This window comes from Pongo pygmaeus, chromosome 11 (genome assembly GCF_028885625.2).
Source record: "Pongo pygmaeus isolate AG05252 chromosome 11, NHGRI_mPonPyg2-v2.0_pri, whole genome shotgun sequence".
Lineage (NCBI taxonomy): Eukaryota > Metazoa > Chordata > Mammalia > Primates > Hominidae > Pongo > Pongo pygmaeus.
The window spans coordinates 14,774,444-14,791,162 of NC_072384.2; the positions used below are offsets into that span (position 1 = coordinate 14,774,444).

At 39.1% G+C, this 16,719-nt stretch overlaps 1 protein-coding gene and 1 non-coding gene across 6 annotated transcripts in view; both read left to right on the top strand.

Annotated features, from left to right (window-relative positions):
• POTEI (POTE ankyrin domain family member I) overlaps positions 1 to 16,719 on the top strand; it is a 51,957-nt gene continuing 35,238 nt past the window's right edge. Inside the window, exons 1-8 of one of the 5 annotated variants that reach the window (XM_054478360.2) lie at positions 319 to 442; positions 645 to 739; positions 835 to 1,248; positions 5,895 to 6,009; positions 6,170 to 6,343; positions 9,143 to 9,249; positions 10,564 to 10,701; positions 13,169 to 13,239. In XM_054478360.2, coding sequence (XP_054334335.1) covers positions 887 to 1,248; positions 5,895 to 6,009; positions 6,170 to 6,343; positions 9,143 to 9,249; positions 10,564 to 10,701; positions 13,169 to 13,239 — 967 coding nt within the window. In that variant the 5' untranslated portion in view covers positions 319 to 442; positions 645 to 739; positions 835 to 886. Of the gene's footprint in view, positions 1,249 to 5,894; positions 6,010 to 6,169; positions 6,344 to 9,142; positions 9,250 to 10,563; positions 10,702 to 13,168; positions 13,240 to 16,719 lie in introns of all 5 variants that reach the window. The other 4 variants (XM_054478358.2, XR_008501104.2, XM_054478359.2 and 1 more) reach the window with 4 other exon arrangements.
• LOC129032210 (U6 spliceosomal RNA) lies at positions 11,941 to 12,047 on the top strand. The gene has a single exon (XR_008501235.1). It is a non-coding gene; the product is annotated as a U6 spliceosomal RNA (small nuclear RNA).

Consider the following 16,719-nt stretch of genomic DNA (forward strand, 5'->3'; position numbering starts at 1 on the left):
ACGCGCACGCCGCACGCCGCACGTGCGGCAGCGGCTTGGCTGGCTTTTAATGGCTTGCACGCGCACGCCGCACGCGCATAACGGTTTGGCTGGCCTGTAACGGCTTGCACGCACACGCCGCACGCGCATAACGGTTTGGCTGGCCTGTAACGGCTTGCACGCGCACGCCGCACGCGCATAACGGTTTGGCTGGCCTGTAACGGCTTGCACGCGCATGCTGCACGCACGTAACAGCTTGGTTGGCCTGTAACGGCTTGCACGCGGATGCTGCACGCGCGTAAGGGCTTGGCTGGCCTGTAGCCTCGTGGCTTGGCTTTGCGTTCTTTGCTTGGCTTGGTGTTGGTCGCTTGGCCTGGTGTTCCTCCTTGGATTGACCTTTCCTACTTGGATTGGCGTTTCCTCTCTCGCGTTCCCTTGCTGGGCTTGACCTTTTCTCTGCTGGGTTTGGCATTCCCTTGGGGGGCCTGGGTGTTTTCTTGTGGGGGGAGGGGGGTGGTTGGCCCTTCCTCGGTTGGGCGTGGGGTCGCCCCGGGTGGGCGTGGGCTTTCCCCAGGTGGGTGTGGGTTTTCCCTGGGTGGGGTGGGCTGGGCTCCCCTGCTGGGGTTGGCAGGTTTTGGCTGGGATTGACTTTTCTCTTCAAACAGATTGGAAACCTGCTAGTTGGTGAAACTGGTTGGTAGACGCGATCTGCTGGCTACTACCGGCTTCCCCTGGCTGTTAAAAGCAGATGGTGGCTGAGGTTGGTTCAATGCCAGCTGCCTCCTTTGTGAAGAAGCCATTTGGTCTCCGAAGCAAGATGGGCAAGTGGTGCCGCCACTCCTTCCCCTGCTGCAGGGGGAGCGGCAAGAGCAACGTGGGCACTTCTGGAGACCACGACGACTCCTCTATGAAGACACTCAGAAGCAAGATGGGCAAGTGGTGCCGCCACTGCTTCCCCTGCTGCAGGGGAAGCGGCAAGAGCAACGGGGGCACTTCTGGAGACCACGACGACTCCTCTATGAAGACACTCAGAAGCAAGATGGGCAAGTGGTGCTGCCACTGCTTCCCCTGCTGCAGGGGGAGCGGCAAGAGCAACGTGGGCGTTTGGGGAGACTACGACGACAGCGCCTTCATGGAGCCCAGGTACAACGTCCGTCGAGAAGATCTGAACAAGCTCCACAGAGCTGCCTGGTGGGGTAAAGTCCCCAGAAAGGATCTCGTCGTCATGCTCAGGGACACTGACGTGAACAAGAAGGACAAGCAAAAGAGGTAACCAGGCCTGGGCTGGGAGGAGGTGGGACGTGGGGGGATGATGGGGACATACTCTCCTGGTGGGGGAGGAGGGGCACCTGGCTTTCTCACCTCCGCAGGCCTCACACCACCCTGGATATGGAAACCTCAGAGAGGTCAGGGCACAGGCCCCTTTATGAGCAGCAACACAAAAACAAAACTTTAGCTGATTTCCAATAAAATTATAATTTCCCTTGTAGAACACTAATAGACTGTTTTAAAGTGATTTAACTCACAAAATTGTCGATGCAGCAGATTATTTTTAATCTACAGATTTTAAAACAATGTTCTATACATTATAGAAAAGTGTGTATTGAGAACTAAGAATGAAGCCCCATAACACATCAACTTCAGGGCTAAATATTCTTCAAATAAAATCCAGTATGGATTTTATATCAATGTACACTATGTAAATATGTTCTTTACTGAGGAACCTTAGAAGGAAACTGAAATGGGAAGATGGTTCCTGTGCTTGAATAGGAAGATTGAATTTTCTTAAGATGTGAGCTTTTTGGCTGGGCACGGTGCCTCACGCGTGTAATCCCAGCACTTTGGGAGGCCTAGGCGGGCAGATCACAAGGTCAGGAGATCGAGACCATCCTGGCTAACACAGTGAAACCCCGTCTCTACTAAAAAATATAAAAAAAATTAGCCGGGCGCGGTGGCAGGCGCCTGTAGTCCTAGCTACTCAGGAGGATGAGGCAGGAGAATGGTGTGAACCCGGGAGGTGGAGCTTGCAGTGAGCCGAGATAGTGCCACTGCACTCCAGCCTGGGCGACAAAGCGAGACTCCGTTTCAAAAAAAAAAAAAAAAAAAAAGATGGGAGCTTTTTCTGTTTATCACTTTTACCTAAGCCAAATAAAAATAGCAAAGTTTTAGCGTTTTTAAATTACACATGCTGTCTTTTATTATTGTGATAAATTAATTTTTTGTAACAGAATGGAAAAAGGCTTTTCCAGATATCAAAATGTGCGTGTTATTTATTTCCACAAATTGTTTACTAACAGCTGAAAAGACATCAATGAATGGAACACAATAGGAAATTTAGAAATACCCAGATATATGTAAGAATTTAGCGCTTGATAATGGTGATGTTTTTTATTATTTAAAAAAGATGGATTGTTCATAATTCATGTTTGGAGAAAACTAGCTAGATTTTTATGTCACAAAAATAGGAGTATAGATTAAAAAATTTAAATATACAAGAAGAGGAACATACCAGAAGAAAACACAAATGCCTATTTTTTTATATATATATATACTTATTTTTTGATGGAGTTGCCCAGGCTGGAGTGCAGTGGTGTGATCTCGCCTCACTGCAACCTCTGCCTCCTAGGTTCAAAAAATTCTCTGTTTCAGCCTACTGAGTAGCTGGGATTACAGGCGCCAGCCACTACGCCTGGCTAATTGCTTTGTATTTTTAGTAGAGATGGGGTTTCACCATCTTGGCCAGGCAGGTCTCGAACTCCTGCCCTCGTGATCCACCCACCTTGGCCTCCCAAAGTGCTGGGGTTACAGGCGTGAGCCACCGTGCCTGGCCTATATTTGCAGATATAATAAAATAAGCTCATTTTAAAATTGGGCAAAGTACTTTTTTTGCATGTCTACCAGTGACCTATGCACATAGGAAAAGATAGCGTTCCTGGTAGAAGAAAGAATTTAAGTTAGAAGAGGAATGAAATACTGTTTTCTATTTAAGTTAGAAGAGGAATGAAAGGCCGGGTGCAGTGGCTTATGCCTGTTATCCCAGCACTTGAGGAGGCTGAGGCAGGTGGATCATGAAGTCAGGAGTTTGAGACCAGCCTGGCCAGTGTGGTGAAATCCCATCTCTACTGAAAATACAAAAAAGTAGCTGGGCATGGTGGCATGCACCTGTAATCCTAGCTACTCAGGAGGCTGAAGCAAGAGAATTGCTTGAACCAGGGAGGTGGAGGTTGCAGTGAGCCGAGATCGCGCCACTACATTCCAGCCTTGGTGATAGAGTGAGACTCCATCTCAAAAAAAAAAAAAAAAAAGGAATGAAATACTGTTTTCTATCCACAAAGTTTGTGAGGATGAAGAACAGTGGTACTTATATAGTTGTTTAAAGTTTAAGTTGCTGCAGCTTTTCAAACAGACACTTTAGTGGTAAGAACCACATTTTAAAAATGTGATGCTTTTTACTCATCAATTCCATGATACTGAAATATCTTTACCAAGTAGATGTCTGTTTTTCTTAGTATTGCTTAAAATAGCAGTGTATTTAGAAGAGCCCATATAAAGATTTCATGAAGAAATTTCAGTGCATCCGTAGGATGGAATAATATGTAACTATTGAGGGTGTCAGTAGATACAGAGATATGTCGACATGCAAAGATGTACTTTGCTATATCAAGTGAGAAAAAAATCAGTTTGTTACACATATACACGAACAGAATCTGCTCTTGTGTTAGCTGAAAATATGTAGAAAATATAATCAAACTTGTTTCTGGGGATTTGTAAGTGAAGTTTTTCCCTTTCTCTTATCTGTGATTTCTGCAATGAACATCTGAAGTTTTAGTTAAGGTTCATTAGTAATGAAATAATCCTTGGGAAGAGAAGGAATATGCTTCTTGCATAGATGCAAATAATTTGTCACATTCTATTATTTATTTTTCTTTATGTGGTTGGCTATCTTCCGTGAACTTTTACCCTCTTCAGAAGTAGAGGGATTGTGTTTACCTGTTCCTGTAGATTTTATTGTATATACATTTTATTACATAATTACCTTTTCATTATATATAAACATGTAAAAAGTATGAATTAATCATTTTAGTTGAGTTATATATTTATGAAAATTAAAATAGCAAATATAAATGATTATTACTATTGCAAATGTATTGCCTTACTCTACAGGAGTTTTCTTTAAAAATATTGAACTCCCAAGCTGTGTTCATCCATTCTTTCAGTCCATTTAGTCATCAGACATAAGCCAGACACCTATTATGTGGCAGGCATATTCTACTATCTCTCAGGATCCTTCCACCTTTGAAAACTTCATGTTTACCTGCTGGGCTTGAGCAAGCTGAGTGATTTAAAATTGGGGCATTAGGACTTAATCTCAATTGAAGCTTTTCCTCCCACCTTTCAAACAGAAGCATTTCTGAAGGTAGAAAATAGTAAAAGACAACCCTTAACTGCCCTGTTGAAAATTTGTAAGCCTTGGATAAAGACTGTTTTAGTTGTTTTAAGAACTAAAATGTGGTACATAAACAGCATGGAATACTATGCAGCCATAAAAGAAGGAACGAGAGCATGTGCTTTGCAGGGACAGGGATGGTGTTGAAAGCCATTATCCTTAACAAGCTAACATAGGAAGAGAAAACCAAATACTGCATGTTCTCACTTATAGGTGGGAGCTAAATGATGAGAACACACAGATACCTAGAGGGAAGCAACACACACTGGGGCCTATCACAGGGTGGAGGGTGGGAGGAAGGAAAGAAGCAGGAAACAGAATGAACAGGTAGTGGGCTTAACACCTGGATAATGAAATAATCTGTACAACCAACCCCCTTGACGCACGTTTACCTATGTAACAAACCTGCACATCCGGCCCATGTACCCCTGAATGTAAAAGTTGAAAAAAACTCCACAAATAGTTCCATAAATCGGTTTTAAAAAGAGAAAATTTATAACAGTCTTAAATCCTAATAAGAATGATTGGAAATATCTGATGTACATACATTGTATAAATCTAAGTATTGAAAAAAATGAGCCCATGCTATTCACTTGAATTCCAAGTTTTCTTTGGCTTAAATTTTATTGAAAACCAAAGTAAGAATTGGTTTATTTTAGAAATTTGTTTTTGTTTTCACCTCAGCTTTCTTATTCCATAGTTCTTTTAAGAACTAAAATTTATCTAAACGCTGGTCATCTGACTGGAACCGCCCCAGACCTGTTATAACATATTCTACTTAATGTAAGGCACCAGGGATTGTATGATGCCCCATTATTTTATATCTGAATAAGAGAATTATTTAAATGCCACCAATTATAGTAAATCATGAATTGTAAGTGGTATTTCAGTGGAGACAACATGGAGACAATGATCATCTCAGAATCACTAAAATACAATGTTACCTGTAATATTTAAAACATACCTCAAAGTGTAGGTATAATTGTATCATCTCACTTAATTCAAATGTTGTCTTTAGTGGTATTAGTAAAAATTATGATATCTAACAATTATTGAGCTGTTATTTGTGTTAGGAACTAGTCTATATCTTTTGTGCAGAGTCTCATTTAAGCATTACAGTGGTTTCCTGTGAGAAAGCCACTATTTTCATTCCTATTTTATTGATGAGGAAACCGAGACCCCAAAAGGCTAAGCAACAGCTAGGAAGTGACAGAGCTTCAAGTAGGATTCCAGCCCAAGCTGAATGTCATCCAAGGGCTATGCTCTTTGTATTCATATAGGCTGCTCTTTCATTAATACAGTGAGCAATGAGAGATAATAAATAGTGTGCTTTTTTCATGGGAAAGTTAAATGTTTGTTTTGAAGGCAGAGTAATAGCAGGCTGTTCAGTGTTTGCAATTACATGAATCATTAATGTGGCTGTAGCTAGTGCACTACAATTTCCTAAAAAGTCTTCTCACTCTCCTAGGACTGCTCTCCATCTGGCCTCTGCCAATGGGAATTCAGAAGTAGTAAAACTCCTGCTGGACAGACGATGTCAAGTTAATGTCCTTGACAACAAAAAGAGGACAGCTCTGACAAAGGTATGCAATAGCCAACTATGTCAGTGTGAGGTGGGTTTGATTTCAATACATAGCATAAAAATGAGTTTTCTCCTTTAAATATAACTAGTTGGTGAAAGCTGTGGAATGTTTATTTTGAATTCCTAGGATTTGTAATTTGTTTTTGGTCTAATACTGACAGGCCGTACAATGCCAGGAAGATCAATGTGCCTTAATGTTGCTGGAACATGGCACTGATCCAAATATTCCAGATGAGTATGGAAATACCGCTCTACACTATGCTATCTACAATGAAGATAAATTAATGGCCAAAGCACTGCTCTTACACGGTGCTGATATTGAATCAAAAAACAAGGTATAGATCTACCAATTTTATCTTCAAAATACTGAAATGCATTCGTTTTATCATTGACCTGTGTAAGGGCCCAGTCTTCCATATTTGGAAGCTCAAGCATAACCTGAATGAAAATATTTTGAAATGATCCAATTATCTAAGACTTAATTTTAAATATTGTTACTTTCGAAGAAGCATTAGAGGGTACAGTTTTTTTTTTTTAAATGCACTTGTAAATACTTTTTTTGAAAACATTGAATTTGTAGAAGGTAATACTTACTATTTTTCAATTTTTCCCTCCTACGATTTTTTCCCCTAATGAATGTAAAATGGCAAAATTTGCCCTGAAATAGGTTTTACATGAAAACTCCAAGAAAAGTTAAACATGTTTCAGTGAATAGAAATCCTGCTCCTTTTGCAAGTTCCTAAAAAACAGTAATAGATACGAGGTGATGCATCTCTCAGTGGCAAGGCTTAAGATATTTCTGATTGCTCATGAGGCAGAAGTGGAAAGTGAAAAAGAGAGCAATCAGAAATATCAAGGCCAATTTGGAAATTAGATAATGGAGGGAAAAGACCACGAAGAGGTTGTGTGTGTGTGTGTGTGTGTTGTTGTTGTTGTTGTTGATTTGTTTCCTTTGTATGGTGAGACAAGATTCTCTTCAATTTTAGAGAATGACAGTTTTCAGTTTGGGAGAGGGAGTTAGTGGGTTGCAAACTGCCTAGAGATCAATTTTAGGAGGCCTCTGAGGAACCAGATTGGCAGTGAATAGGTGGTAATGTAAAGGGAAACCCTTGAGCAGAGGGAATATCAAGTAATTAACTGACTTAGTATCCTATTCTGGTAGAAATGGCCAATTAGAGTCTCAGCTCTGCTTTCGAATCTAGAGTGTCTGGATGGGAAGGTGGAAGATAAATAAGTAACAAGATCAAGTTGATTTTGAGTTGACTAGACCCTGTTCTTCTCTTACCAGGGAAAATCATGTGGTGTTTTCAGCAAATGTGTCTCTCTCCCACTCGTTACTCTTTTTGGCCAAATCTTCAAATGAGAAAGGGAATTGGTCATGTGGGTGAGAAATGAGACTGAAGTAATTGTCTGTTGCACTAGCTTTCAGCTAGAATTGTGCATCCCAGTAACCTGAGGAAAATTTTTAAATAATCAACAAGTTTAGGCTTTTTCTGAATATTTTGATACAATAAGTCTAATAAAGCCTGGATATGTATATTTGAAGATGTTTCCTTGAAGCCAGGCATGGTGGTGCATGGCTGCAGTCCCAGTTGCTAGGGAGGCTGAGGTGGGAGGATTGCTTGAGCTCAGGAGTTCGAGTCTAGCCTGGTCAACATAATGCGACCCTGTCTCTAACAACAACAACAGCAACAATAACAACAACAATTTTCTCAAAATCTGGATACACTCCTGCTTAAGAACCACTCAATACATAAATGTAATGTGTAAATTCTTATGTCTCAGAAACTTAAGGTATCTCTAGAAGAGTTGGAGTTGGATATGTGCTGATTTCTTCAAATCTTTCCTTTCCAATAACATTAATCTGACTTTTTTTTTTTGAGATGGGGTCTCACTCTGTTTCCCAGGCTGGGGTATAGTGGTGCGATCACAGCTCACTGCAGCCTCGACCTCCCCAAGCTCAGATGGTCCTCCAACCTCAGGTTTTTTTTTTTTTTTTTTTTTTTTTTTTAGTGGAGATGAGGTTTTTGCCATGTTTCTCAGGCTGGTCTTGAACTCCTGGACTGAAACGATTCACCCGCCTCAGCCTCCCAAAATGCTAGGATTACAGGTGTGAGCCGCCATTCCTGGCCTAGTCTGACTTTTCTCTCTGTGGTTGAGACATTAAAATGAATATTATTGGTAGTACGTGTCAGCTTACAGAATAATACCTTTTCCTTTCTACCATCAGTTATTCACTGCCATTCAGAAGGTCTTTAGAAATTTGCTGTGAGTAGTCTTTCAATAAGTAGAGGATGGCCCTCTCAGGATTTTGTGTCTCTTTGTTCAGTCATTCAAGTGCTTAGGTCAGTAAGTCATTGTTAAAAGCAGAGTTTTCTCAATTAGAATTGTGGCAAATTCTAAACTGTTTTTTGTCAGTTGAAGCTGTATTATGGACTATCCAGTGTGTCTCTTAAGTATGTAGAGCTTTGGCATAATCAGCATGGCAGTTTTAAACACTAAAAACTATGGCGTTATTAAGAATACAGATAGGAATTCTGTTAATTTAGTTTCAGTAGTCCTATGAACTGATGATTTAGTTAACAATCTGGGAAAACTAAATACAAATAGATTTTAAATAAATAAATGTTGGAAAGTTTTTTCAAATGGGCAGTATGAGTTTTAATAGCATTTTTTGTTGCATGTTGGAAGTTGAACTTTTGGTAAAACATGAAACTAAAGAAATATTTTACATGCAAATTCTTGCTTTATACACAATTTGTCTTAGGGTTGAGGATATAGAGACAAAAGATACAGCCCCTGCCCTCAAGAAGCTTTTTGTTTAGATGGGAAAAATATTATCATCCAATAATACCATGCCAAATACTGAGTTAGAAGTAAAGAGTCTTGGAAGCAGTAAATGTTTAAAGTGAGTTTTTGAGATGATTAGAGTTAATGTGGTGAGGCAGAGAAGCGGTGTTTCCAAGGGAAGGAGCAGCGTGTGGGAAAGCACAGAAGAGTGAGAAGGAAGCGGCTACATTTTATTTACTTTCTATGTGTGTAAGTCCATAAGATCTTATATAAAGTTTCCAGTTCAGTTGAGGAATATGTACTTTTTTGAATTACATACGTCTTTGCTTTATATTGTTTTACAGCATGGCCTCACACCACTGTTACTTGGTGTACATGAGCAAAAACAGCAAGTGGTGAAATTTTTAATCAAGAAAAAAGCTAATTTAAATGCACTGGATAGATATGGAAGGTATAGTTCTTTCTTTTAATCTGTGTGTTCTAGATGGATAGCAGTCACTCACGTCATAAATATTAAATTAATAAGATCAATGTATACTTACTGGGATATAGTCATCAGTATCAACACAAATCAGGCAGAAAAACAGTTATTTGGACTGGGCAACATAAAGAACAGTTTTAGTAGGATTCATCTTCTCTTATTATATTGACTGATGTTATTTATTATGTGATATTTTTGGTTACATGGTCTTATGTTAGCTAAAGTGATTTCATATTAATTTTATGAAGTTTGAACTTTAACTTTTAGTTTACTTTATGACTCAGTATTGAACTTCTTAACCCTTTCTAATAGTTTTTAACCTCTGTGTCTTACATGCTTTTCTACTAAATATGCTGTATTAAACATAAATAGGGGTTGAAATCCTGTTGTCTTTTCAATGACTGTGCTTTAAGTTGCTTTCTTTGAAGAATATTAATGTTAGCTTATCCCTACATGACAATGAATTGCTGTTCCCACATACTGTGGGTTCAAAAGCTTTTTTTCCTTTTTTATTTCCAGTGTATTTTGGTGTTTTTATTTTTAATTGGTATGGAGAGAGGGAGTGAAGATAGTTTTAAGTGGATACACTTTTCCTTTAATGAAGACAAGCCGTAGGTGGGTGATAAAGAGAAAAGAGCTAGGCTTTGGATTCACACAAGACTGGGTTAATTCCTAACTTTCTTACTTGCTAGGTGTGTGACCTTGGGGACGTTATTTACCACCAAATATGTTGTCATATATGAAAAGTAGGAGAATATATCCTTCAAAGTTGGCTGTGCATAAGAAAGATATATGTGGCATTTAATTCAGTGCCTAGCACATGGTTATTGGCACCATTAACTGAAACTCCTATGATTACTATTCTTACCATATTATTAATATTACTGCTTTCAGCATGCAGAGAGCTCTTAGTTCTCTTACCCACTAGCTGATTTTGTATTATAGCATATCAGTCTAGGGAAGCTGTGATGAAATCTTCACTTAAATCTTTGTCCACTTCAGATAAGTGGCCCTAACATTATTTCTTGCCCATCAAAGGACTTTAAATTAGTAGCTTCTGCTATGCAATACCCCACTGAGATAAGAGGGGTTTTTTTTTTTCTCTTTCCTTTTAACCTTTGTGGTATTTTACAAAGATGAACACTTGAGCACTGAAGATGCTTATGTCTTTTAGTGCATGTAAATGTTTGATTCTGCATGGACAGGCAAGATGTGAAATTGGTAAAGTATATCAAATTAGCTTTTGAAATAACTTCATTACAGTTCCTGTCTCTGTCATTTTAGAACTGCCCTCATACTTGCTGTGTGTTGTGGATCAGCAAGTATAGTCAGCCTTCTACTTGAGCAGAATATTGATGTATCTTCTCAAGACCTATCTGGACAGGCGGCCAGAGACTATGCTGTTTCTAGTCATCATAATGTGTAAGTGTTTACATTAAAAGGCTAGTTAATGCTAAATTCAGGTTTAAAATAATTATAACAGTTGCATCTTACATATCAGGTGAGATGTCATAGTTTGGTTCAGGTAGTTTTCAAGTGGCAGTGAGTTAGTCCCCTGCGTCAGCCAGAAATCAGACAAAAAGCAAGACAAGTTAGAAGTACCAATGGGTGCAGGATTCTTTATCTCAGGACTTTTAAGACCTTTATCCTTAGAGATCCCAACATTGTTCATTTGATCCAAGTGTAGCACCTATGCATGGGATAAAAAATAGTGTCACATCTTTGATTTTTCTGATTAGTTATTTGGGTCTTGAAATGTCCAGTTTAGCAGAAAGTCTTGTACTGTCTTCTGGGGACTATGTCCTACATACTCCTTGAATTTTTCAAGAACCGAAGGGGTTCACTAAATCCAAGGAAGACAGTCCCTTTTATCAAGTCAGAAGGAGGAGAAAAAAAGACATTGCAATCATTCTGTTGTTTCCGTTGATTCTGTTGCTGCATTGTTGCCACACAAACTGGTCCTGCTGCCTTAAGATGAATCAGTAGATTCAGATCCCTCAAGTCTTCATGGCGATTCATACAGTGACTTTGAAGTTACAACGTTTTTTAGTTCCCATACCTATGCTTATATGCTCAGCCATTGTTCCCAGAGCAGCAGCCCCCTGCTCTGGCTGCTGGGCATCCTGACTTTATCTGCACACAAAGTGAGCAAATTGACCCTTCTCCCATATTCAGAACCTAATGTGGAACCCACATCTTAGCCGAGAATTAGCTGAGACCTTCATGGTAAGAGATCCTTTGAGGCCGTTGTTGGTCTTTTCTCTAGTAGATATTAGGTAGGCTTTTTCTAAAGCGTCAGAGGGGTTCAAATGATGTGGCAGAAAGAGATCAGTTTGTTTCTTCTTCTTTACTACCAGATCTGTACTGTGAGGCACCTTTATATCCTGTATAGAACTTTGGGCAGTAGAAAGTCTCATATGAACCTTCCCCTGAGCAGTGGCCCCCAGCTGTGGTTGGTCCCTTGAGTGATCTGATTTACATGATAATGAAAATCGTCCAAGCTACTTCCATCTCTAGCTCAAGATTTTAAAGTATTTTCAAATTCTAGCTCACAGGAAGCCATTGAAGAGAATTCTCAGAATCTCAAGTAGTTTAGTTGGACTTAACACAGCCAAGCCTTGTCCATGACTCATCACTAATCATGTGTAAAAGCAGGGCTTTGTTCTTGCTTGGGTGGCACATATCCTAAAATTGGAACAACACGGAGAAAGTTAGCATGGCTTCTGCATAAGGAAGCAGCACAAATCTTTGAAGCATTCCATATTTTGTGCAGTCACTGGAAGGTCATTTGACTATTTGCTGACTAGCTCTAAGGAAACAGTGTGAATCAAAGCAAAATGGGTGCCACCAAAATATTGAAATTGTGATTTGTGCTGCAAAAATAGTCATGTAAGATGGTCTGTGAGATGACTTAGAGCTGAATAACGTGTTCGGTGCAAAATATATTGTTAGTATGTATGTCAAAAATTAGAGAATGTCAGCTTGCAACTTCTTCGTGGAAACTAAAAAAAATAAAAGTAGACTTTTGGTCTCCCACGTCAGCTGGAATTGAACATCAATATAAAGCATTATCCTAACAAACATTTGCTGGCTGAGAGTTTGAGTCTGTAGAGAAGGATCGTTGGTCCAAACCGGGTCTTAACATCCATTGGTTTTTCTGCCCTTGGTGTGATTGATCAACTCCGTAATAGTGGACAATCACATTGTCTACTTTAATGAGATATGTATGAATAAATTTAGTTACAAACTATGACGTAGTTGAGATGCCCTGAATTATAAGCCATAAGGAGTAGGACAACTAAGAAGCAAAATTAGGACTTAATGACATTTTCTGAAAGCTACAAGATTTGCATATTAGAACCTATGAACAAAATACACATTGGGTTTTATTTGGGATTCCAAGATAATTTTAGTCATAAAGTTTAGGAACAGATTCTTCCATTGCTTTACTATTTCTCTCAGCATTTAAAAAATGTTATCATGTTAAATCTTTGTAACAACCTAGTGAAATAAGGCAGCAAAGTCCTCACTTTGTTGAAGAAGACATGGAGCCTAAGAGAAGCAAGTTGTCCAAGAACAGATAGCTGTTCATTATGGAGCTAGGACTTATGCAGAGTTGGGACACTTTCTATTATGTCAGGCTAATGCAAGCTAATTTACTGGGTCACAGTGCCCTCGTTTTATGAGTATTTCGCCTTACATTTTTTTCTTCTTTAATTAGAAGCTTAAAGAGAAGTTTGTAGAATGTACTCATAAGTGGATGGGATAATACTGTTAAGTTCTGATATTCTGATATTGTTTGAAATACTCTTAATAATTCTACATTTGGTAAGTATTTTTTATATCAGTATTTAAAAAGTAATTTGGTTTATTACATTTTTATACATAGAATTTGCCAGTTACTTTCTGACTACAAAGAAAAACAGATGCTAAAAATCTTTTCTGAAAACAGCAACCCGGGTAAGACTTGTGATAGTGAATTACTTTAGTCAGTTATCCCCAACCTTTTTGGCACCAGGGACCGGTTTTGTGGAAGACAATCTTTCCATGGGCTGGGGAAAGGTGGGGATAGTTTCAGGATTATTCAATCATGTTACATTTATTGTGCTACTTTATATTATTATCACATTGTAATATATAATAAAATAATTATACAACTTACCATAATGTAGAATCCGTGGAAGCTCTGAGCTTATTTTTCTGCAACTAGATGGTCTTATCTGGGAACAAAGTGAGACAGTGACAGATCATCAGGCATTAGATTCTCATACGAAGCACACAACCTAGATCCCTCGGATGGGCAGTTCACAACAGGGTTCGTGCTCCAATGAGTATCTAATGTTATCGCTGATCTGACTGGAGGCAGACTTCAGGCGGTAATATGAGCCATGGGGTGTGGCTGTAAGTACAGGCGAAGCTTCCCTGGCTTGTCTGCTGCTCACCTCCTCCTGTGTGGTGTGGTTCATAATAGTCCATGGACTGGTACAAGTCTGTGGCCTGGGAGTTGAGGACCGCTGCTCTGCATGGTCCTACCATAGATAAAAAAGTAAAAGTAAGGAATTTTTGATCACAAAAGAACCCTAAAGCACAAGTCATGTTACATATGCTTGTCTCAATAAGGTCTCACTATTACTGACTTCATTCCTCCTCATTTGAAGTTGGAAAGAGATATATTTACTTGGTTGGAACAAGATGAGTTCTTCTACCTGCTGGTTAATTGTCATGATAACAGTAATTTTGTTAGAGCAAGATGCTCTGCTACCATTTGCCAAAAGATTGTCATAATAAATATACAAATTGCCCAGCTCTAGGCTCAGCAGATTATCATAAAAGTAGAACCATGTTTCACACTAACAGAAATGCTAGTATGCTATCTGGTTGTGGACACCTAATACATTGTATAATCCAAACTGTATGAGGACACCTTTAATTTAGCCATCTATTTATCAAAGAGCTTCTGTAAGTTAGGTTTTATAAGTTGCAGGAGACAAAGATGGAATAGATGTAGTTTTGATCTCTAAGGTGATCATAATAGAGCTGTCTCTATTTCATTTCTGTGCTTTTTCAACAGAATTTACCAAGAAAACATTTCTATTTATATTTTCACTTGTCCACTTAACAAATAACTATGAAATAGTCTTTTAGATACTAACCATTTTTCTAATGCTACAGACCACAAACAATTAAAAATACAGACAGGAGCTTGTTATTATCATTGTCATTTTCATTATTTTACTACTTTATTCAGTGCTTACTGTGTGCTAGATGCCCATTGGAAGCTTATCATTATGATTTATTATATATTGATTATGTGCCAGACATATGTGATGAGGAATGAAAGTTTTGGAAAAAGTAGGTATGGTTTAAGGTAAGCATGCAGAGAGAGAAGAATTTTTCTAGGTAAAGAAGCAGAAGAATAATGTTTGGCAGAAGGAACATGTAGTGAGATTGTGTGTTTGCCAGAAGGAACATCTAATGAGATTGCCTGTTTGGGAGGAAGAGCAGCAAGTGCAAAAGACAAGATGCTTGAGTGAACTTTGCAGGGTTTCTGAGCAGTTCACTTTTGCTAGTACCAAAAGTGTGAGATACCAGAGGTTGGGAATGAGGTGAATACTTAGTTAAGGCAAGTTTATGATAGACTTTTTAATACTATAGAAATGAGTAGGTCTTATCCTGTGTGCCATGGGAAATTTACCAGGTAGAATGCTTTGGACTGCAAATACTAGATGAGCAGTGGCTAAAACAGTAGGAACCAGAGTTGTTTTGTTTTTTCAGTGATATCCTAGGGATCCCACTTTTCCCTCTTTCAGCTGTGCTGTTGGCAGTGTTTTTATTCATGTCTCCTTTCGTTGTTGGCTAATCTGCAGCAGCTCCAAACATCTTGTTCTCACAACACAACATCGCAAGGGCTACTTTTCTTCACATGTGTCTTTTAAACAGGGAGAAAACTTAGAAGCATGCAAGGGGCTTCCTGTAACATTTCATTGGCTGTGTCACAGTGCCTGCTTGTTCCCAAACCAGGCACTGGGAAGGCAAATACCTCATTAGCTTAGAATAAACATTTCTCTTTCTGAGGCTGAGGAGGGGGATTGGAATAATAAATATCCCAATAGACTTGTGTTTCTTCTGCGAGAAAGAATAAGGAATGGCTATTGGTAGGGAGCCAACAATGTGTGCTGCAGGGGCCCATTGGAGAAATTTGTGCAGGGGAGTCACAAGATTAAATTTGGGTATTAAGGCATTCTGGTTACGGTGTAAAATGGGTTAGCAAGCTTTTTCTGTAAAGGACCAGGTGGGAAATATTTTAGACTATGTGGTCTCTGTCGTGTCTACTTAACCCTGCTGTTGTCTGCTGTTGTAGTGTGAAATCCACCACGATTATATGTAAGCAAACAGGCATGACTGAGCTCCTATAAAACTTTACTTACAAAGCCGTAAGGCAGGTTGGATTTGGCCTGTGGCCTATAGTTTGCTGGGATTGATGGAAGGTTCTTTACCATGTAAAGAAACCAGGAGACAAAGGAAGCTTTTGCAGTAGTCAGCTATAGTTTCCTTGTCAGACATCCTTGGAGTAGCATCAATGTATTACAAGGTTTTCACCCGTCCATAGTGAAATACATAAAGTTAGGAATCTCAACTACTTGTTTTAATTTGTTGGCCTTTGTTTTTTTGGTGTTATGCTTTTTTTATTTGTTTTGCTTAATTTTTTTCATGTAAGAAATAACATTAATATTTGGAAGGTTTTTTTTTTTAAATAAAAGCCATTTTGTAAATATTTATGTTCCCAGTGGCAGTGGGAATATAAAGCAGAGGCAGAAGAGAGGTATCGTCAATATGATTTAGTGATGATTGAATGAAAAAGGCTTGGGCAACAGAGAGAAATGTCAGATAATTTACAGGTTTCCAGGTTGTATGCTAGTATTTAACCTGGACGTGAGGAAGAAGGAGGAAATTTTCTGATGAATACAGAAGAACAAAGAGCAGCAGGTCAGCAGGAATGATTACTGTTTTTCTATACATGTTTAATGGAATATTCATGTAGGATATTTTGAGTAGGTAATTGGATAACCAGCATTTATAACTCGCATCCTACTAGTTTGACTCTCAGTAATGAGACTTGTCAAAGATCCGGGAATCTGACAGTTGATGATAAATGTCCGTGTGTATTGCCATCAATGATCAAAAGTCAGCATCCACAGAACATAGAATGGGACAGATGAACTTAATAGATAAAGATGAATATCAGAGTTGTTCCTCTTAGGGAATGATACTCTCCACGACCTGTGTGAGTCACAGCTGCCAGAAAAGGAAGAGCAAGGAGCGTATGAAGGCAGCACAGCAAATTCAGTCCTAGAGTGCCCTGCTTGGCTTCATGTCATAGTTCTGACTTCTAAAAAATCATTTTCTGCAAAATACACTTTGTGTTTTTCCCCCTTGCTG